Genomic DNA, 25,060 nt, shown 5'->3' on the forward strand with positions numbered 1-25,060 from the left:
AATATTACAATTTCATGGCATAAATAATGCCTTATCAAGATTTGTGTACTTAATAAATGATAGATGATGTATGATGTATGATAATAATAATTTCTGTAAAATTCAAAATTCAAATTCTTAATAATTTGTTATGTTAACTTTGTTAAAATGCCAGTGGATTTACATAGGCTCATCCAAGGATGGTTGGAATTAGAAAGCGATCCTGGTTTGTTTACTTTGCTTTTAGAAGATTTTGGAGTGAAAGGAGTTCAGTTAGAAGAGATTTATGACCTTCAGAAACCATTGGACGGTCCAGTTTATGGTTTTATATTTTTGTTCCGATGGATTGAGGAGCGTCGTAGCCGCAGAAAAATTGTAGACCAAACAGACATATTCGTCAAAGATGACGACGCTATTAACAGTATATTTTTTGCACAGCAAATGATACCTAATAGTTGTGCTACTCATGCCCTGCTGTCAGTTTTGCTAAACTGCTCAGATATACATCTAGGTGAGACATTGGGACATCTTAAGGAACATACTCGAGGTATGAATCCAGAAAATAAAGGATGGGCTATTGGAAATACTCCTGAATTAGCACGAGCACACAATTCACATGCTATGCCAAAAAGTAGACCACGTATGGATAAAACGCCGGGGTTAACAACTGGACGGTTTACCGGTGAGGCATATCACTTTGTCAGTTATGTACCCATAAATGGTCATTTATATGAATTGGATGGATTGAAACCATATCCCATGGACCATGGGCCTTGGGCTGAAGATGAAGATTGGACTGAAAAGTTTAGAAGAGTGATAAGTGATCGACTCGGAGCAGCAGCTGAGTATAGTGATATACGGTTCAATCTGATGGCTGTTGTTCCAGACAAACGATTAGCTATTACCCACAAATTAAATATGCTCAAAACAAATAGACGAATTGTATTAGAAGCTTTACAACAACTTGTACTAGTAGATGATTTTGAAAAAAAAAGAAAAATCAATGATAATGATCAATCGCCAAAATGTGTAAAAAAAGAAATTTCACCCATTCCTGGCACATCAAAAGACTATAATGAAGAAAAGGTGATATGATTTGTTTCAATCTTCAAAAAAAACTTAACCCTTTTAGTATGCATAATTTAATTTACACATACAGAATAATCTATTTGTTGATGAGTTGTCGGTGTCAATTAAATTTTCATAAAATTGTTTGATACATTATAATATTATTTTCTTAAATTCAGCCTCCAGGGTGACTTATTTTTATTTAAAGATCCAAAGGCGGGCATTAACTTGTTAAAAAGTTAATTTTTTTTTAACTTTTTAACTTAACTAGTTAATTATTTTTGTTTTTAACTTATTAACTTATTCAGTTTACATGTTTATTGTTGTAACTTAACTTTTTATAGTCAATTATTATTTTTGTGCAGTTAAGTTAATTTTCTTTTTGATTTTGGTCATTTATTTTCGAATTATATATTATAATAATCTAATTTTTTACATAGCGTGTTAAACGTCTTGGTAAATGTTTGTGTACACCAAATACTATGGCAATTTATTATTATTTAAAAATATTATACCTTGAAAAAAATTACTTTTTTTTAACTGAGATAAGTTCATTTTATTTTCTATCTTAACTTTAAACTTATCTTGTTAAATTTTATTTTATGTTAACTTTTAACTTAACTGAAGGCAATTTAATTGAATTAATTTAACTTGCCGCAGTTAATTATTTTCATTAACTTGCCCACCTTTGCAAAGATCTAATAGTCATATTAAATCAAACTGAATAATTTATAGTTTAAAACCAGTATAACGTATTGTATATTTTTGTATCACTATAATTTGCATAATAATATATTCGTATGATATAACTATATAACAGAAGTAAAACAAAGAAACACAATACCTACCAAACATTTATAAACATAAAAGTTATTATGCGGTAAGTTAAAGCCATTAAAAAAATTTTAATTCAGTATCTCAATCAAATTTTACCTCAAACGCTACATTTTCTAAAGATTTCTAACGCTACTGAAATATTAGTTGCCTTCAAAATTAATTGTTCAATATGTTCCCAAGTCAGCTTTATTTTCATATAAAATCTGTAATAATATTAAAATTATATTTAAAGTTAATTTATATAAATATTTTTGTTTCTTCATCTAATATTAGATTTTTATCATTTTTCAGACGTGTCCAGAATCAGATAATATTGTAGTAATCCGTGTACAATCATCAAGTGGTGGGTCAGAAGGTGATGGAAATCCAAAAGACATAAAAAGTGTATGTCTAGAAGCAGGAGCTATGCCTAAAGGATGGGAAACACCTTCAAGTCATTCTTCAGATAGAGAAGATAATAATGATGAAAAATTGGAAAATAATATAAAATCCAATCATACATTTTCTCCTAAAGACTTATTGGCTCTAGTGAAAAATTTAGAACTTGAAATAAACATGAGTGACGGTAATTTAATTTAAAATATTAAAATATTCACCAAGTTATATATTTATTTAATATTTTAGGTATCTTACGAGAGGAGAATGAAAAACGTAATAAATATAAAATTGACGATTGTCGACGTACACACAATTATGATCAGTTTATATGCACGTTTTTAACTATGTTAGCCCAAAAAGGTATATTACCTGATTTAGTTCAACAACATTTGGGCGCACAAAAAAAAAATACAAGTGCACAGCTTTCACTTTCTGTACAGTCTCAATCTACAAATCAAACACAGGTGAAATCAAAATCTAATAAACCAAATTCAAAAAGTAATACAGCGTCAACAACAACAAGGCTCAGGACAAAACGCAAGACAACTACTAAAAAAGGACGTAAATCATGACAGGTCATTATTATTACTCGAGAATATTTCACTTGAGTGCTTCATGTATTGTTGGTGGCAGTAAATCTTTATGCCTATTGTAGGTCTTTCACCATTTATAGTTGTTATAATACATCACTGCTATTAACATTGTTATCAATCTATAGTTTTTAAATATAATAAGCAATTTATAATATGTTTAATGGCTTTGTCATTAAACTAAATCGTACTAACTTATTTTACATTAGTCATAAATAATGTATACTTTACTTGAAAGAATTTGAGATGAGAAGCTTACTTAAAACTAATATTTGCTGTTCCTTTTGCTAAATTTCTATGGGAATAGTGATGCAATTAACAATGAATTATCAGATTCAGTATAATTAACAGTTAAATAAAGATCTCAAAAATCAAATAATATGAATATTTTATTGTTTCTGTTTGAAGATATGATATTAAAATTTCATATAGTACTTATGGTATTTTAAATTCTTTCTTAGCATAATGACAGAAACACTAGGATTTTAATAAATTGTTTTAATTATAATAAAATGTTTCATTTACAATAGTATCCCAAATACTATTATAAATTATTATTATTAAAAACATTTATTCTTATTTAGAAAGTCTGTATCGATATAAAATTATATTTATTTTATTTACAATTAAATGCTAATTCTTTATATTTTAAATTCTGAGTGGGAATGAAGAAGATGGTTTTATTTTGGAAAATGTTTCATTTTAGGACAATAATATAGTTTTATTCAAATCCTTATCAATTAAAAAAATTTAATTATTTATAGCTGGTAGTTTTGGAGAAATTTTAAAAAAATTTCCTTTTATTAAATTTGTCTTAAGTTATTTTAAATGATTTTAAAACTTTATGAATGCTTCAAAATATTTATTTAAACTGTGAAGTATTGTTTGTACATTTATTTCTAATTACAAAGTTGTAAAATTGTCAATAGATAACCAACAGTTAAAAAAAAAATATTATTTATTTACAGTATTAATCCAACCACATTATTCTAATTAAAATAAATTAAAAAATATGAAAATATGAAACTTCAGTTTAAATTTAATACTTTGCCTAAATTATATAATTTAAAACAACACATGTACTCAAATTGTACAAAATCCATTTAAAAGATTTAAAAGATCTCTTCTCAGAACTGTTTTATAAATGCTATAACAATTGCTATCAGTGATTGGTAATCAATATAATGTCTTGCCTGCCTTTATTACATAACCCTTCTAAAATAGTGACCATCTAATTGAATATGAATAACCACTTAATTAAATTATAATTATTTATTGATTATTACCTCTTTTTTTTTATTTTTACATTAATTTAGAATAGTATTAATATATTATACATATATATTTATGTTTATAAAATATAATATGTATTGTAATAGTTGCACTTCTTGAAAAAATTTTAACTTGTAGTATTATAGTGGTAGAACAAGGAACTGTACAGTTACTTTATCTACTTTGCTTTGCATTATTCTACTGTCTTATATATGCACTCAAATAAATGCTTGTTAATATAAATACGTTCAGATCAATAGTAAATTAAAATGAACAATAATTGTTTATAAAATTAATAATATTAATGTAAAAAGCATAAACTAACTAAAACTAAAAATATGTATAAATTGTTTTTTAAGAGCAAATTGATAAAATTGCTCAACTTCCTTTTAAATTCAAACTGATTAATTTGACAAGACCCTTTATTTCAGAATATATTTAAATCATAAAAAATAGAAATTTTAGTAAAACCTCATTAATCCGGACAGCTGTTTAATAATATTTATTATTATTTATTAGTAATATTTTCCTGGGCCCCCACACGAGCCATCTCAGTGGGGCCCAGTATTCATGTATATATGAAATTAAATTAAATAAATATCATAAAAATACCTCATTAACGGGTTAGGTTAGATTAGGTTAGTGCAGCAGATTAAAATAAACATGTGAACGTTATATTCCATATTTCTTCATAGTTCTGCCTTCTACACATTATGAATATTTAAGAGATCTGCATGAAGTAATTATTAAAGAAATTAATGTCACACAAAGATAGCAAAAGATCCTGAAGTTTTAAAAATAATTTAGGTCTTTGATATTTTTTCTTCAATTATAAAAACATTTTAAAACACAATTTACATAGAAAATATTTTTACTCAAATTATACCATATAAAAAGTATGACTAAAATATTTCTTGTTAATTTTTTTAAAACATTTTAATTTCATAAAATTAAAATAATACATTTATAAGCATTCTTTTTTTTTTATTTTTAAATGAAATATACAATCTGGTACCCTGGGGGCACAATAAGAATATAGGCTAAAATATTACATTAACATGACTGGGATTGATGAAAGAAGCCATCCAGTAGTGACACTTTCTATTGACTTGACTAACATTTATAAGCATTCTAATAAAATATTTATTTTTTAAGAGAATACTTCACCTAAATTATTTGCTTTATGCTTTTAAAATTTAAATAATGGACAAAACTGATTATTAATTGTTTTTAAATCCTAGGGTTCTATTATTTTAAGTTAATAGCATTTGTTTAAACACAATTAAAGCCTTTAAATCTATGGAAATTCCAAACCTAAATAAGTACATTTTTATGTATTTTCCTTTGTAGAGAAAGTGTATTAAATTGTCAGTGGCATGTCCTCTTAAATGGATCACCTGTATATTATAAATAAGTCTCGAATAGGTCTCGGATTCGCAACTTTTTTCTACTGTTACAATTTATTGCTAAGCAAGTTTTAAATCTGTTTCACGAAGTGACGTTCAAACGGTAGCAGTCGGTGGTGGTGGTGAGAGGGAGTATATCCCCCATGACCTTTTTTCATTATTTAAGAGCTGATAACCATCAATTATATTTTTAATAACCAAATAGTGCATGTTAAAATATCAGGCACATCCCTCCGCCTTGATAAAATCATTTGACAGCCACTGGTTGGTATGAACTAAAATCTAAACAATATAAGTTCAATTTTTTTCAATTTTATAGCTATTTTGTTGAATTTATTCATTTATAAAACAATTTAAACAATTTTTCAATTTTGTTTACGCAATTTTACTTTGGTTTCTACTTATTAGTTCCAAATTGAAAAACGTTTGAATATGTTCATTTAAAACAAACAATTTTAGTCCAAATAAATTATGTTTGATGTTGGTAGTAGTTTTGATTAATATTTATTTTCTTTGTTGAATTTAAATATTGTTTTAGAAAAAAGAAAGATGAAAATAATTGCGAAATAATGTATCTCATAAATTAAAAACATTTAATACGAAACATTGTTGTTAATATTACTGCAATTTTAAATTTTGAAGTAAAATTGTCGGTATTTTTTAGTGCAATACTGCAATAAATGTTAGGTAGGTACTAGTTTTTACTACTACAACATCGGCGCCCTAATTATAAACATATAAAAGTGTAGATCTTCTCTTTTTGCTAACTTTTTGATAGCTAACTAGGTAGATATGTTTATATTTTTTTACATTTTATTATATTCATATGCAAAATTATACTTAAAACCTAAACAGAATTAAAATCCCAGTTAGTACTTTACACATAACATACCTAATTGACGTCAGGATGAATACATGCAGAAAACTCACAGTTTTTTCTTTATTTATTTTTCTTAATATTGGAAATATATAGTATAAAATAATAGATAATAACATGAAAATAGCTGGTGTAAGTAAAGACGAGGTGAGGTCTAGAATTTTTTTAATGTGAATCAATAATATCTCTAGATGTTTGCAATTTTGGTTTGTTATTTTCATGTATTTTGATCATTTTGTATACAGGAAAACACCCATAAATATTATTGTTAATATCCAAAAATCCAAATATTGTATGATTTAAGTACAAACATAAATATTGTCATAAACATGAAAATTACATCAATTGAAAATTACAATTACCTATATCCTCATTTAGAAATTATACAACTCGATGCATTTTTATGAAATAAGAGATTTTAGATACAAATATATATTAATTATGCAAAAACAGCATAAAAAATATTCTAAATTAAAAAAAAAAAAAGATAGATATAGACTGATTTGCTCTATAAGCGTTGTATATAAAATGTTGTAATTTACTCATATATAACTTGAAAATTAAAATGTCATATTAACCCGATATCCGTAATATATAGTGTATTTAAAAGATTCTTGAAGGCGTAGCTCCCATTGGAAATTCTAGAAGTTAGGTCTATCTCAAGCCGGGTCCATAAAGAAATAACAAAATAAAAATAAAATAGTATTCATATTTTAAAAACAATTTAGATAGTTTCATATAGTTTCAAATGTTTCATCTATGATGGAAAAGTTGAGTTTTTGTTTTGTTTTTGGATATTATTATGGACCTGAAATAAAATAAAAAAAATCGCGGAGCTAGCTCCTCTGAAACCTTTACAAATATACATGCCACAAGGTATGACAAGCTTCTTCCACCTGACATATCTAATCACCCTACATTACGTATATACAACATCCCCAAGTTTTTAATAAATAATATGTATCAACCAAATATCAGTGTGACAGTTTGTGACGATAATGTATGATTATGTAGAATGTAAATTATAGTTCAATTGTTCCGGAAAAAATTGACAGTTAAATGTAAACTAATTTTAATTTTGAAAACAACTGAACTCATCAACCTTTTTTCTAGCTTATTATAAGAGTAGATTTATAATTTAATTAAATAAATATTAAACATTTTATAAATTAACTGAGGATTGTATGATCATTAAAATTATTAAAATACGAAAAAGCAATTCCCGCACAACATTTGTTTTGTGCATAAAATCTAGAAATTAATAATTAAGCTAATGAATTAATATCTTTTTACATACCTAGTTGAATGCGCGGTCCATTCGAAATCATATTTTTACAATTAAATCAAAATGTATGAATTAAAAATACTAAATGAAAAAATAATATCGAATTTTTTAATACAATCTGCATGCCACTGCACATCCAACATTTCGTATTTTACGTGTGTTTAAGCTTGTACTGCACATAGTTTAAGTCTCTCCCTTAAATAAATAAGTAAACCGAATTTATGTAATATATTTATTGATATCTGTATCATATTATAGTTTATGTTTAAAAAAATCACTTTATACATATATTATAATAAATATATAAATGTATAGGTATATATACAATTATTATATATTTATTACTGTAAGTACTTACTAACCTAATTAGTAATTTTTATATCCCAAAATAAGATTATAAGTCTTTTATATTAAGTTAATTTGTTTTGAATTAGTATTTAAATGCAAGACTAATCACCACAATTTTTCGTTATGTATTCATTTAATTTCGAAAAAGAACTAAATTAAATTTATACTCTGAAACTGTAGAAATTATAAAACTCATAGTTAGCAGGTATTATAATATATTTAGTACCTACCTAATATATATTACAAACATTTTTTTAATAATATTATATTGTAGCCGTATCATTATTTCCACTGCAGGAATGTACATAATAAGTTGTATTATTGTATTTATTTATTTATTTATTTTTTTTTGTGTAATTTAGTATTAATCATGTTAATCATTAACATTTTAAAAGTTCCTTGATTAATCGTTGTCTTTAAATTTTACTTCGAAGCCCACATCACTATTCTGATTACGTTTATTTTCTTTTTCTGGTGTTGGCATGTTATTATTTATACTTAATGAACCACGGATTCTTTTCTTTATCGCTACCTGTGATTTTATTTTATTTTGCATAAATCTTTATTAAATTTACAAATACACTATATACATAAGAACGCACACACACAAACGCACTCACACAAACGCGCACACACACACGCACTCACAAACACACATTACCCCCAAATGAAATAATTTGGGCCGTTAAACAAAAGTAAGAAAAACTCGTCTATAAGAGAGTAATTTACCATCTAGTGTCAACTCAGTTGTGCGTGTAACAAGATACCTGTTAGTCTGTATCCTTGTGGAAGGTCTTCCGAATATCGTTAATTCTTTATTCCATAAAAGAATAATTATTTTATTACACATAGTTTGCAATTTAAGAAATTAAATTTATATTCACCAAGTAATAAGTATATAATAATATATTTGTCATAATTTATTATAGAATGCAATTTTAAATAGCATAAGTGTTAAATTGTTTTTTTTTTCAATAAATTATTTTTAATAATAAACAAATTAATGTTTTTTTAATACCTATGTTCGTTATTGTTATATTTTTAACATTGCTTTAATTACATTTTGAATTCATCCTGAAAGATTGTGACTAATTATGAAAATTATATATTAATATTATAATAAGGATGAATCAACTAAACTATTTTTAATAGAAAAAAGTGTTAAGTTCCGAGGTGTTTGAAGAGATATGATTTTCAGAATTCTGGTTTATGCGTCAAAAAATTATTTTATTCTTAAAAAGACTGTGCTTGAAAAAAACTAACTGAACTCGTAATGTGGAAACGGGTATCCATATTCATCGTGCTGCCAATGTTAATCATGCAGATAAACAGTATTCAATGGTTGTAAGTACCTACTAAGTATCAATAATATTTTTAAAATCATTAACAATTTTATTTTCTAATTATTTAACTTGTATTAAGTTATACATCGTTTATATATTAATAACAAATTACCTATGTTATAAAGTCTATATTTTAGGTATAAATTATATTTAAATTATACAAATTTGAATATAAATAAATTATTTATTCGAATATATTTGGTATTATGTACTGTAGTAGGTTCTGAATTTCTGAGAAATAGGTATTAAACTAATTTATTTTATGAAATCATTCGTCTAGGGTACGTACATTTACTAAAAAATGCGGAAATTTATATGAAATTATTATTTTTATAACGTTAATTATATATAGTTAATTAGAAGGTAGTTAAAGTAGATATTCAATAACCAATAAGAAAAATAAATTTAATTATAAATATTTGTAAACAATACATGTCTGATATTTTAATTAAAATCATGCCTTTACTTAAACTTAAAAATCTTCTGTCCACAAATATATGATTTAATTATATATTTAAGGGAAGTGTCTTGGATAAATTAAAGTTTTTAATTAAAACTTGAATATTTGATATTTTATGTATTTTGCAGGAACCTATATGATTTTAATAAAACTGTATATTCTATACATGCATATTATTATAAATTTTTTAAAAAACACCTTAATAATACATATAAAATATAACGTAAAGGAAATTATAATTTTGCATTTTCTATTCGGCGTTCTGTATTGTTCGATATTCGTATATGTGGATTATAATATATATTCTGCAATAGTTGGCATATACCAATTACAATTAACGTATATTCAAATCAATCATTTCCATTTATCTCGATTGTATTTTTTTTTAAATATTCCTATTTATGTCAATCTCTCTATGATCTCATTAATATAAGAACTGTTCAACTGCGTAACTACATTTTAAAACTACGTAGTGTACACCTGTCTGCATTAAAAAAAGAATTAATCATAAGTATTAAATATCTATTAAATATATAGCTTAATCTGAACATCTGAAATACATCTTTAACCTCGCCAAATAAACAAACGTAATATTATAATGAAAGACGGTTGCGATTGGATTGGCCTTATTAGATGGGCGTGAATAAATTAATTTATGATTTTTGTCAATGAAACAAAGTTAAATATAGAATTAACTTAAAAAATAATTAATATTATTATTTAATTACTTTCTAGTTTTTAAATTTTTATATTGTTATATAAAAATGGTTTTAAATATCCATTATATGCATAGGTACATTTTGTGAAAGGTACATTTATATTTAAAAATAATTGACAAACCTTTATTTGGGATCAAAACAATGAAAGCTTATTAAGGAGGAGTAATAATGCGCCACCAAAAATAATAAACAATACCTATTAGACGTATATTAGAATAAAATGTAAACGGAACCATCGGCCTACGTATACTTAAAAAAGGAAAATAATATATTTTTCTCAAAATCACATTTTTAATGGATGAACTACGATTAGATTATTTTTCTGTTAACAGCCCATGCGTAGGTATTAAATAACCTACTGCTATTAATATTTGTCATCGTTAAAAGTTATATTTTGTTATAATATTATATTCACTTATTGTTTCAATATAGGTGCAACGCAATGGCATTATTAATTTAAATTTATTTACATGTCAAATACTAATATGCATTTTTTTTTTAAATTGATTTATCAAGCTAGAGTGTATATTAGAATGTATTATAATTACATTGCAGTCAGTAGAGAATGGCTGTACTAATTTTTTGTTTAGGTATTACGGCTACGGGAGTTGTATGTACTTACCTACGTATTATTCATTAAAGTTTATACGTATACTAATAATTGATTTGGCATGATTTAATTACTTTAAGCTTTTGAGATTTAACAACCGGGAAAATTTGATTTTTTTATGATGACGATGTAGGTCCCTATAACCCATAATAGGTACAAACAACGCAACACAATTTAATGGGCATTCGATGTAGGCATTCTTTTATTTAGCACCTATATTAATATCAATATTTTTGCACTAAAATATTAGGTATATTAAAAAGGACCGTTACCTACTGAATTACTATTGTTTAATATAATTGTGCAAAATAAACAGGGCCAACGTGTTTACCCCGAGTATCTATAAACTATAGCTGTATAAGAAAAAACGGAAAAATAATTGCTAGGTATTTAATTAAAATGTCAATAAATGTATACCTAATATTGCTATGTTATGTTCAAAGGGTTTTGATATCAATAAATCTACTTATGATCTATTATGATATTTTTTAATACAATGATTACAAAAATAAATTATCAAAACAACTTTATCAATTTCACCCACGATTTTTCATTTATAGGCACGTGGGATAATCATCTTGGTTTAATATGTTAAGCATTCAAATACATAAATTAATAAATTATACTAATAATAATAACCTATCTATTTAAGAAGACGTCGTACTCGCATGATTATGTTATCTCCGTCTTACTAACTCATAACACAGAGTACAGACAGAAGAATCCATTCTACTATGTTATTTTAATATTAGAGTGAACTGATTAATTATCAAATTTGAAAGTATGAACATTATTCAAGCTTTTACTTAGGATTTTTTGATATTTTGAAGCTTTGAATTATGTTAATTTTAAAATTGTACCCTTGTATTAAAATAATGGAGTTAAATGGATTCTGTTGAACGTAAAATGTACCATGTGCGTTAGAAAGACGAAGACAATACCAGCGGACACAACTTAAATTCTTAAAAAGTGCGATCATTTGCCTTTAACAAGTAATAAAGATTGATCTAATTTATTAGAAACTTTCTACATCAGAAATCTGAATATCTAACACGAATTTTAAATCATTTTTTATATCCCACTTTTTGTAATTTTGAACTATTATTTTTATTTTTAATATTCAAATTTTAATTATAATTTTATTCACTTAATTCTTTATATATTTGTTTCAATACAATATTTAAATGTTAATTTATTTTCAAATATGTTGACAACTTTTAAGTCCAATAAAAGAAATTATTAATAAAAATTTAATATTTGTCGATGCAAATTCATAGGCGGAGCCACGGGTGTGTCAAGTATGCGCCAGGGCACACCCTAAACGCTAAAAAATAAACAAAAAATACATAAAAATGACGCACGCTCACACACGTATATTATAGTAATATTTGTAATTAAGTACCTACTAATTAGTAAAAATAGCACCAATAAACTACATAACGCTGGTTGTATCATTTTGATTCAGCGGGGGAGGAAATTAAAAGTTTGATTGAAGCTAAATTCTCCGCCCCTGCAATACAGAAACGGTAAATATAATATATTTAACCTATACGTGTAGAAAATAAAATAGGTTGTTATTACTTAGGTAGTTAATTTGTTGGTAGTATTAATTGATGTAAATAAAGACATTTATATAAAACTATATACCTATATACTTATATACTATATAATAATTATTATAAATAGGTAGTTATAATAATTTATTGCTTACAATAATACTACGAAGGAGAAAAATGTTAAGAGAATTTGAGGGACGGTTAGATTCATCAATTTTGATACCCAACTAATCTATTTTTAGGTACCTACCCAAATATAAGTGTTCAAATGGTTTAAAACAATAACCACCTACCTAACCTATTATTTGTGAGATTTGAATTATTATTGTCCGAAACTCCGAAACATGAGTAGACACTTTCGTTTTATAAATAAAAAGTGAATTCAAAAGGATGTATAATGCTGATTTGATAATAACATCATGTTAGTCGAATAAGTGAAATGAGAACAATGAAATAAATAATGATATAGGTATATGATATATATAACGAATAACGATACCATTATATCTTCCTGTCATCTCTAGTCAATTGTTCGGTTAACAAATTCATAGATCATCATATGTGATACGCTGCCGAATACAATGAATGCGAAATTCTTACTAATAAATCAAATGTACACACATATTTGAACCAGGCATTTATACAGGAGATGGTTCGGGGTTAATCCCCCCCCAAAAAAAAAAAAATGTTTTAACATAGTCATGGAAGATTAATTTTAATTACATATTTTTACTATGGCTATATTTATAATTTATTACATATGTGTAGTTATATACAATTTTTTTTTACAATATGCATTTTAGATTAACAATAAAAATGTTTGAGTTTTTATTTATGACCCCCCTCCCTGTCTTTTTTCTGTATACCTACATGCCAGATTTAAACGTATAATAAAACACCCTTAATATAGACATTAAAATACGAATCATATTCCACAACAATTAATGGAATTACTAATCTAATTACTCAAATACAAAGTTTTATTCGGTTTTGTGGTGTTATATTATACACGTGAACTTAATTGTAAATCTGCGGAGAACTATATTATGTGAACAGTTGATGTTATAGATAATTGCAGATAATAACTCAATAAATGCCGCATAGGTTTTTTCAAACTAATATCTGAAACAAAATGCAAAATAATATTCATACTGTAATTATTGATTATTAGTTATTAGGGAACTATATTTTAATTTACCTACTTTAAAATTAAAGCCTATATTTATGATTTTTTCAGGTAATAAATCATTTTGAAAAAATGCGTTTATGGTTTATAAATTATACCTATACATATTATATTATTTATTATAAAGTTTGAATTTACATAAATGTCAAGACAGGTATAATGGTATTATATGATATGATTATACCAATAGGTACCTTAGTACCTATATAGTTTATATTATACAATTTTCGACGTAAAAATTATAAAACTACAATAAGTAAATATTTAACGATTAGCGTTAAAAGTCAGTCGTCTCCTAAGTTTGAAATAAAGCCAAGCCATTTTTTTTAATTTGTAAGAAGACAATTTCTTTATCAGATATGACTAAAATGTGATGGCTTGCTATTAATTTTTTTTACTTTTATGATTATTTTCACTATTTTATTCGCACCTTATTATTTACAATAGGTACCTATAATACGCATTATACATTTACCTAACCATGAAAACCAGACTTTATTACCTATAGTTAAATATATCAATCAGATTTAAATCTGAATTATTATATATATAACTATCTTTTTTTTTTTTCCGTTTTGAACCGACGGCGCCGCGGGAATTGCTTTCGCATTACTGCCGCGAAATATATATAACTACCTAGATTACCACATAATATCAATAATTATTTACTCTTTTACTAATAGAATAAATATCATATTATAGCTATATCTATTCTCAGATCTCTGTTCCACCTACAGAGTTAATTAATTTTTATAATTTTTTTTTCAATAACCATTTAGAGTTAATTTTCATATTTTTCATATACCTAAGTTGCATAACTTAGTTTTATGTTCATAACTAAAATTAATACCTACTAGTTTATAAATACATAGGTAATAGCATTGAAACGCTAAATAAATATTCAACCCAATCATTGCGTCTAGTTGATTTCATATTATTTACCTACACCAGAATAACAATATAGGTACCTATATGTTGTGTGTTTATAGTGTTGGTTTTATTTTAGACATCTTAATTCTGTGTTCAATGATTAATAATAAATAATGACGGAATGAGTTTAAACATTATATGACTCGATGGCTAGTAGGTATGGATTACTAAATTACTAAAATGCCACTTTATGGATTATAGATAATAATATATGTAATGATATGTAATATGTATATATGGTATATCTATTTACTATTATATTTACTATTACCTTCTAATGCAATATTCGTTTATATACAACACTTTTTTCCTTGTTTAAATACATTAACTAAAATAAAAATCCAATCAAGGTGGAATAAACACTTAAAATATTAAATGATATAATCTTATAGTTATTTTAAACAAAACAACCACAGTTTAAATTATAATAATTTGTTTTTTTCCATATATTATAGTTAAAATTTTTATAGTATGCGCACATATAATTTTTATTATTATTATAATATACCATATTATTTTATGAAAACGCAATAACTATGCCATTTTGATTTGAGTTATATTATATTATTTATAGCTCATACATATATAACTTTTCGAAATAAAACTTTTCAACTAACAGTCATATCTTATATATAGGTGCCTTTTTTATACATTGAATGAATAGGATATTCTTAAAATATTAATAAATCCAGATTTAAACATATTTTTTAGAGAAATATTATTAATATTATAATTTATAAATAAATAATTCAAAAATATTTCAATTCGATAGTTTTTAAATATTCACGCTCTGATATTTTTAAATATACGTAATAATGATTTTTATTTTTTAGGTTTGATTTGATTTATATATTATATATGACTTATATTTATATAAGTTAATTTAACCTATAATACTATTTAAGTGACAAATCGCTGCTTGTTTGATTTAACCGAAGTTAAATCAAACATGTTAGAAAGTCAGCTTATTAACTTAATGTTTACAACGATATAGTAATTTGGTTTTGAAAAAGGGCTTCGATGTTATAAGAAAATCATAATTTTTCAAGTGTTTGAATGTTTGAAAATAATAATGTTTTCACAACAAGCGAAAACGTGAATGTAAATTACTGTACACCTATAGCGTGCGTATCTAGACGATTAATCACGCACTGGTAATATAAGTGTTACTTTTTACATAAATTTTCTTGAATAAATCGTTGGAATGTGTACACAATTCCAGCACTGTTAAATTTACACGTTTACTCTACAAAACCACTCAACAATGTGGTTTGTAAGATTCTGTTGGCTCTCAAGTCCACGGTATCTTAAATTTTGCGTTTATGGTATATAGATTTTATAGTCCTTAACATTTTCAACCACACCTATAAATTTAAAATATAAAAAATGGCATTTGAGTATATTCATAATTTTATTAAAAGCTAAGGGAAGTTGGCTTGGTAATGGGTGGGGGGAGGAGGTAAGTCCCTTAAATCAAGTCCTCATTAAGTAGGTACCTTATTTTTCATTTTTGCATGAAATTCAGAAAATTAATCCGATAATACATTTTTTAAATATTAAAAATATCTTTAAAATGTAATTTTTGTGTCACTGTATTTTTGATAAGTGCTAAGTGATATAAATAGTTATTTTAAGCATGCAGCATACTTATAAATGATATATTTATTTTCACTAATATTTATTTATTTATTCAGAAAAATGATATTAAAAATACAATTAAATAATTACAATAAATTACATTAATAATAGCTGATAAGACACTGAAAAAAATCGGAGTGGTTTTGTTAACAAAATTGATCTGTTAAATGATAAATTGTTGCAATAACCCTAATACCGTAATACAAGCTATAGTATATTTTTATATTCGAATACCAACTGAGCTATAATCTCGTATCTGGTATACGGAGTTCATTAATAGGTATTACAATTCGTTTTATAGTAAAATACTTATACAAATAAAAATACGATTTAATTAATCATAATTAATATATAATAGTTTATTGTGAATGTTGTTCTTGTATTTTCCATATGCAATGTGATATTGTATAAAAATATATAATATACTAAAATAAATTTATTTTTAGTTAGGTTTTGATGTGTATGTGACGATGTGGGGTCACGTGGGTATCATCACGTTTTTTTTTTGATAATAGCTTGTGGAACATTCAGTTCTTCCAAAAAAATCATTTATTTGCAGTTATATGCAAACCAGTATGGACCTATTATTATTATGTTTGAAGTAGATGCGTTAGGTATATAGTTTATAAATCTATAACATCAAAAACAGAAATGTTTATAACTGCTATATTATGTTGTTATTAAGTTGTTAAGATCGTTTATATATTAATCTATTATAATTCTAATGAAATCCCTTAAATTATATTTATAACAAGGGTGGCATAAATTCCCTTTTACTACCTTAAGCCTATCAATATAATCAATGATCTTAATGAATTAATTTTATTTTTTGTTAAATTCCCCTGCGTGTGCGTCAAAGGGCGTTGAATGTATTTTAAATAATTAGGAAAGAGAATCATACAGGAAACTGACTATAAATTTCCTATTTAATTTTCGGAAGATCGTAAAAAGTTTGTTACGTACTTACGCATATAATATAGGTCCTGTTAAAATTCTGATTTTAGTTTTACTCCAAGGTTTATTGACAATGACTCAATGTCCTTTCTCTTCATTTAAGGAGCTATAGTACCTAGACTGTATAAATTTAAAGACAATTATTTAGATCGTTTTCACCCAATAATCAGTTTTTATGAACCGTTAGTATATTTAAACCTTTATTGATTTTAGAGCAGTACCATTTGTATGCATATGAGTGTAATTGACGTTTTTATCGGATCGAAATATTTGGATGAATAAAATAAAATGTATAACAATATATAGCAATGTATATCTTATTTTACCCTTTTATATTGCCATAGTTCTGACCGGTTTTTAAATCCTTCATCGATAAATATATATTAAAATATAAAATTGAATACATTATAATTTATAATACTTAATTCAGTGGTTTTTATTATTTTACTTGTTAATAAAATAAAAAATAATGAAATATTTTGTTCACAACTTGGTATACAAGTAAATATACTTACATTATCTTACAATAGTAATATTGGTTGTATCTATATGCCGCTTTAAATTATATAATATGCACAGCTCAGTGGATAACTATAAGTTTAGTAGTGTAGTACTTTACTATACTTAGGTTTATATTTTGAATACTTGCAGTAGTTTTTAAAACTGTATCGACGTTTTAGTGGAAAACACATGTTAAAATGATGTATACAAAATAATGTGATTTACTGGTTGATACTGAAATATTCATAATAGTTTACCAAGCATTTACTCTAGCAATTTATCCTTAGATATTGCATTTATTTAAATTATGATCTTTGGACATTTTTAAGTCTACTTAATGATACGCACCTATAATTAAAGGAGCAATTAAATAATGGGGGTAGCATACTTGGTATTGCCCTATATAGATGTTAGATGTATGTAAAACAGTCAACAAACCAAAATAGTACTTAAAATATTAATATATAACTTTAATAAACTATATGTATAAAAATACGATATTCGTGTACATTTATGGTTTATTATTATAAAATAAGTACCTATTATTAATAACTAATACCTTTATGCTTTATGGATATATATAAAGATCTGGGGGGCCTGGTAAAAATAATTAATTTAATGTAAGTATATGGTACACACCTTTAGGTAAATAATAAGCAAAATATTGGAAAAATGATACTAAATGAACCGACAACAGTTTTAAATCAATATTGATAATTTTACGATTAGCAGATGATAATAAGTAATAACAAAAAATTAGTAACATCGCGTTAATTAGCTCAACAGTATAACCTAAAATCATGTGTGATATTAAATGTTATCTGTTTTGGCATCAGCAATCTATACGTATTCGCGGTGGTGCTTAAAAGGTAAAACAGTATGACATGCATAATTTTAGGATACATATTTTTAACTCATTCGCGTATGGCTTTTTGTTTCTTTATGTTTAAGTATGTAAGTCTTAATTGGTTTATTATTATTTATATCTGGATGAACTTTTGGTTACAGATAATATATAAGAATAGAAAAAAAATTGAATAGGCTCCAACGCATATGAAACTGCGCTTAGTTGGTGTTCCTAAAAATTTCGATAGGGGGGATGTAGGCTGTAGGTTGTTGCTGCCTCAACTATCAGGTACATAATCAGTGCATACTGCATAGTACAAAATATAACTATTTTCGCCTGTTTAGTGGATATAATGTAGGTATAGTACTAGTACATAAATAAATATGTGTATACTATAGGTACACTCATAATCGAGACATTTTTCAAACGTATATTTATATTATTTTAGTATATATGTACCTATAATACTTGTATAATGCATACCTAACTATACAATGAATATTTATTTTTAATATATATACTATCTATAAAAGTTGAATCCTCCAGTATTTATATAGCATGTCTAAAAGCGTCAACTAACCACAGCAAATATCATATATTCATATAAAATTAGAACTTATTGCGTGACATGCGTGAAATTGATAATTTTTTTGTGGGACGTTATCGCGTTTTTCGCCAAAAAGCAGGTTAACAAATTTACGCATGGCACGGTTTGTTTTTCTTCCCGCCAAAATGTATTTGATTTGAAAATATTGCTCGGAAACTATGTACTTAATACCACAAAAATGCAACAATATTTTATTTCTACAAATTCCAATACACTAAATTACATATATAGGTATTACATGTTATTTGGCACATAATGCATTGCCTAAAAATTTAAATCGCTATAGTTTCCAACAATTTTGATAACTTTGCTGATTTAAAATATATTTTTCCAGTGATATAATATTAGTATGGATAGCAGGGCACTATGACGTTACAGGAAATGAAAGAATGGATCTGCAAAAGATAAGTCAAAGAATGTTGATGTATTATGTATTTATGTAGTTGTGATATAAGATAAATTAAAGACATAAACTCATAAGTCATAACTGACATATTATAACAAATTCGCTTAATACATCGGTGGATAATAGGGCACACAGTACACACATTACACCCACGGGTACCTAGGTACTATATATAGTAATAAAGAAGAAGAAACAATAAGTATAAGTCGAAATGTTCTAGATACAATTAAACACATATATTCACTAATCACAGATGCCGAGCTACTCAAAATCCAAGACAAAAGTTTAACACGATTCGCTGGGACCTGACAATGAGACACGATTAAATCACATAGCTATGCTCAGAATTTTTTTTTTAAATTTAGCACCAACTTTCGAGGCTTATTCTGAATAAAATAAATAGGTACCTACATTTAAAACGATACAAGACAGAGATGACGACATGCAATATAATTGCAAAATATTAATACAAGCAATACATTTACGATAAAAATCGTTAAGAATTACTGTACCTACATATACGCCTTGACCAATTATAATATTATAAAATTATGTATTAGTGATTATTATACAAGTACGTGTTTTTTACGCGACAAAAAAACTCACTCGAGATTGTTTTCCATACTCTGCTTAATACGCAGTGTTAACAGTTGAGTGTTTCAATAACTCGTCAACTTAACCATATTATACATTTCATAATACAAGGGATTATTCAGGTACTGTATCAATGCATCATATTTCCATCAAGTATAATATATCATCATTATTTATTCCACTACGGCACTACGCACCCGAATCAATTTAGTTAATACCCAATAGTTAATAGCAATACATTACTACAACTGTATGTGTGTCTTATTTTTTACACATAATTTAAAGGCGCGTTTACGCGTACTTACTGTTTCGATATGTTTTGCTGTCTGTTTCTTTCAGTGTATAGCTTTTAGCTATATTTTAATCGCGCACTCACGGTCACATATATTTTTATGTACCTAATATAGTTTATAAATTGAAATTAATTCCAAACATGAATAAATCACAACATATTATACGCTATAGGTATTACACGACCTAACCCAATGAGAACTTAAAAAAAAAAACTGTAATCTCAACACATCAACTATATGACAGCTCCACTTGTAAATACATTTTTCAATGACCACTGACAGACAAAATATCATTACATATATACATTATAATGGCACTTAAGTACTAAGTAGAAACTATAAAAAAATTAATTATAGTAATGTTTAATACTTTAGTTTTTTATAATAATTATTTAGGTATAGATTTTAGACGAATATTGTACCTATACCTACATTATAGTTAGATACTTAATAAGAACTTCTTAGTTCTTAATTATATCTACAACTGACATAGCTACATAATTGCTCGAACAAGTTAGGATAATAAGTTCATACTAAATAGTAAATAGTAAATACTAATGTACCTATATTATACATTTGTACCTACATTTAAAAAATAAAAGAAGTGATTATTTTAACTTCATACAAACATTTTATAATTAACAACTATCCTACTACTCCTACTGGACACTGCTCACTAGTTAAAAATACGATTTTTAAGCATACACATTTTCAGAAAAATATTCCGCTTTGGAACACATGTTATAAAATGTTTGTTATCATCCTAAAAAGTAAAATTTGAGGTAATGTCGTAATGAGCAATACTAAGTATTAAAAACTATAATATATTTTTTTTAATGTTCTTTTGCAATGACTCCAAATTATGTAAAATAATATTTTCAAAAACATTAGTACTTTCCAAAAAGACGAGTGCTCACTGTCAAAATAATCATTCTGTACAGATACGTGTTTATTTGCCCCAAGACATAATATTATGTACCTACTTAAATTATCAGTGATCTGCAATAGCATAACTTAAATAATATATACCCATGTTATATATTATTTTAAACACCGCGGGAGGTAAAAATGGTAAAATTTAAATGTTATGATATTTTTTTCCGTCGCATGACTGGATTATCGTATAATAATATTATATAAAGTATATTATTATAGAATACATATTAAGCCCAGTGTACTCACATAGAGATAATTGTTCACTGGAAATCGTTCGGAGAGATCGATGACAAAAGATATAAGATAAGTATTATAATAAGATGGCTAATAAGATACCTATGTATAATATATTGCATACGTATTATATCTAATGCAACAGAACGGCGGCGGTGGTCTTACAAAATACCTAACAAATAAAATTTAATTGGGGAAGTAATTAGAAAAAGGTTTTTTTTGGCATCGTAGAGTTTACCCCGTACAATAATGTTTATAATATATGGTGTACCACCTAAACATAAATTACCTAATTGGACATTCGGGGTGAAAATATACATTGATGGCTAATAAATATGCGTATGCCGGTTTTCGGGGTTTTATATTGTGCATGGTGGTAGGTAGTATGTACCTCTCATTCACGTACAACAGTATATACAGATATAGGTTATTGCACATACGTCCTAATATATGTATTATTCAATCGTCCTGTGGACTTGGACCGGTTAGGCGTTCGTTAAGTAGATCTCGAGTCACTCATATTTTATATATAATATACAGGATTTAGTTATATAGACATATTATTACAGATCTAACACATATATTGATACGCATGACATGTATATACGGTTTAGTATATTATATGTACCTAGCCTATATAGATTATAGGTAGGTAGTTCAAACTTCTATTCATGTTTGATTGTAGCTCCGATAAATATCTTTAGCCTATATACATATATAGGTACCTATGGTTAGTATATCTACCTACCTACTTCTCGCGCTACGTCACTCTCGGTAGAAATAAATATATTGACTTGAACCCCACAGCGTGCGTCTTACTCTGATTACAGTCCATTATTCCTAGCCATGCAGTCATTGCTATGTAATTTAATATTTCGTTTTCATTTTAGAATAACACGCGTTCGGTACGTGAAATTCCGACCAATATTTGTCCTGATATTATAGGTACGTGTTATATGTATAGTTAAAGGCTGAACAAATGAAGTTTGTTTACAAAGCTTACAAAAAAAATATGTCTAGTATAGGTACCTACATACAAGCCACACGGGTACAGGCACGAGATCGTATCGGTATTATATAGTACTCTAGTGTGATGTACTGGAGATGTCTGATGTGTGCCTATACCTAACTACCATTACATATGATTAATGGTTACGAAAGTGCATATGACGGTGACGATATTATATATTATTATACAAGTTTAGCTATAATGTAACCGCCGTTGGCACGGTATATGATTCAAGGAAAACTATTATAAATTTCGAAATTGTTTTAAACCAAACTGTAGAAAATTTGACCATACATATTACATTATTATAATTTATATTTAGTATACATATTTAAAATCGATCGACATACGCGGTTTATGTATTGGACATTGGTATTATAGTTGGTACATACCTACGATTTTTTAAAAAGATAATCATCAAGACACGCGAACGAAATGTTAATATTCAACAATAAAATAAATATACATATTATTACACACTATAAAATAAACATGTATATAGTTTAAAGCATTTAACTCTTTTAAATCGTATAAACCGAACGAGAAAATAAGACGATAAACTGATTTCGATCGTGAAATTTTAACGATTTGACAGGTTTTGTTTGTAATTTTAATCCGTTTCGACCGTTTCTACCTATATACCTATATTTATTTATTCGCAGCTGCCCAAATCATTTCCTTAATATAATATGTACTTAGAATACCTATACATATTATAGTAGTGGCATACCCAAGAGGTGGCTAAGGGACTTCAGCCCCCCCCTACTTTGACCATTAAAGAATATAAAATCGTATTAAACTATACAGCACTGCAGTAAACTTGAAACTTAAAAAACATAATATTATACAATCATACTTTACTCAATTGGCCACAAAATCACGTGTTTTAACAAAGGACTAAGATATATATCTCAGTCCGTGGTTTTAACCATGGGCGCAAATCGCAAGGATGCTAAAGGGGCTTAGCCCCCCAAAAATAAACAGTTTTAGCTGTGTAGGATCGAAGCCCTCCGCTCATAATGATGTTAAAAATGTTAGCCCCCCCCTGAAATTGTAATGGATTAACGCCTATGGTTTTAACCAAGATTAGAAACATAATATCATTATCATATTATTAATAAAAGTGGTAATAGTTTATCGTTAGTTGAAATTTCATTATTATGCGCACCATCATAAGTCACTCCTGCAAGATATTTGTCCACTATGTCTTAACTATACCTACTTCTTCAAGAATTTGATTTGAATGCATCGAAAAACTGTAACTAAAAGTATTTAACTTCAAAATATATAAAATTAAATTGAAAATGTGTAATATTGTTATTAAAAAAAAAAAAATTATCATGATAAAAAATAGTATAACCTATAATTTTTTTGAAAGTTTTAATTGTTTAAGACACTTCTCAGACCGTGAACCTCATTCACCAGTCACCATCCTGTGCCAATTATACCTCCCTGCATCTGATTTGAGATTATACACTGTAGATTTGAGACTATATTATATATGAGAATGAGAGAATAGACAAACAAGTAATCCATTATTTAAGTTAAAATAGGATAATTAAATATTTTTGATACAAATTACAATTACAATTATAAATGTATTAAAAATATAATTTTTTTTTATGAATCATTTTGTGTCAATGTTATGGTGTAATCTAGTTTCAATAGGTCCCGATATGCAGACCTTGCGGCTTGCAGTGTAAGTTCATATTTAATTAATTATGACTTATACTGCAGGCAAGATATTATATTATACATAGCCACATAGGTTAGGTTCTCCTACTATTACGCGGCTTGGGTTTTAGTTTAATATAAATAATTGTTAATATGGCCATCTATTATAAATGCTGATAAAAGTAATAATAATAGTTTTAAAAAATATTGTATTAAAAAATCATCGATGGGTAACCTATATATTATATTGCAACGAGGTGGGACACGTCTTGTGTACAGTGTACACTTGCTATGCTTAATATACTAATATGTATATTACCTATATTATGCGTATTTATCAATTTATGTATACATTGATTAATATATTAATACTATATAGTATATATATAATAGGTATACAAATAAAAATATTATTACGTATAATATGCTTACTACATATGGTATAATATATCTGAAGATATAAGTACCTATAGGTAGTTCACGCCGTGGCACGTGACACGGAATTAACTCGTTTCAAACTCGA

The 25,060-nt window shown here is 26.3% G+C and overlaps 2 protein-coding genes across 2 annotated transcripts in view; both read left to right on the forward strand.

Moving 5' to 3' along the window:
* The first annotated feature begins 78 nt into the window (after positions 1 to 78).
* On the forward strand, positions 79 to 9,055 carry LOC132943140 (ubiquitin carboxyl-terminal hydrolase calypso-like). Its single transcript, XM_061011981.1, has 3 exons — positions 79 to 1,065; positions 2,176 to 2,449; positions 2,509 to 9,055. Exons 1-3 carry the CDS (start codon positions 148 to 150, stop codon positions 2,832 to 2,834), a joined length of 1,518 nt encoding a protein of 505 aa, XP_060867964.1. The 5' UTR covers positions 79 to 147; the 3' UTR covers positions 2,835 to 9,055.
* Positions 9,056 to 9,249: 194 nt separating this feature from the next.
* Positions 9,250 to 25,060, forward strand: part of LOC132943142 (protein Wnt-11b-like) — a 28,532-nt gene continuing 12,721 nt past the window's right edge. The window contains exon 1 of the mRNA XM_061011983.1: positions 9,250 to 9,384. Coding sequence (XP_060867966.1) covers positions 9,314 to 9,384 — 71 coding nt within the window. The 5' untranslated portion in view covers positions 9,250 to 9,313. The remainder of the gene's footprint in view (positions 9,385 to 25,060) is intronic.

The sequence above is a fragment of the Metopolophium dirhodum genome, chromosome 4 (assembly GCF_019925205.1).
Source record: "Metopolophium dirhodum isolate CAU chromosome 4, ASM1992520v1, whole genome shotgun sequence".
NCBI classification, from domain to species: Eukaryota; Metazoa; Arthropoda; class Insecta; order Hemiptera; family Aphididae; genus Metopolophium; species Metopolophium dirhodum.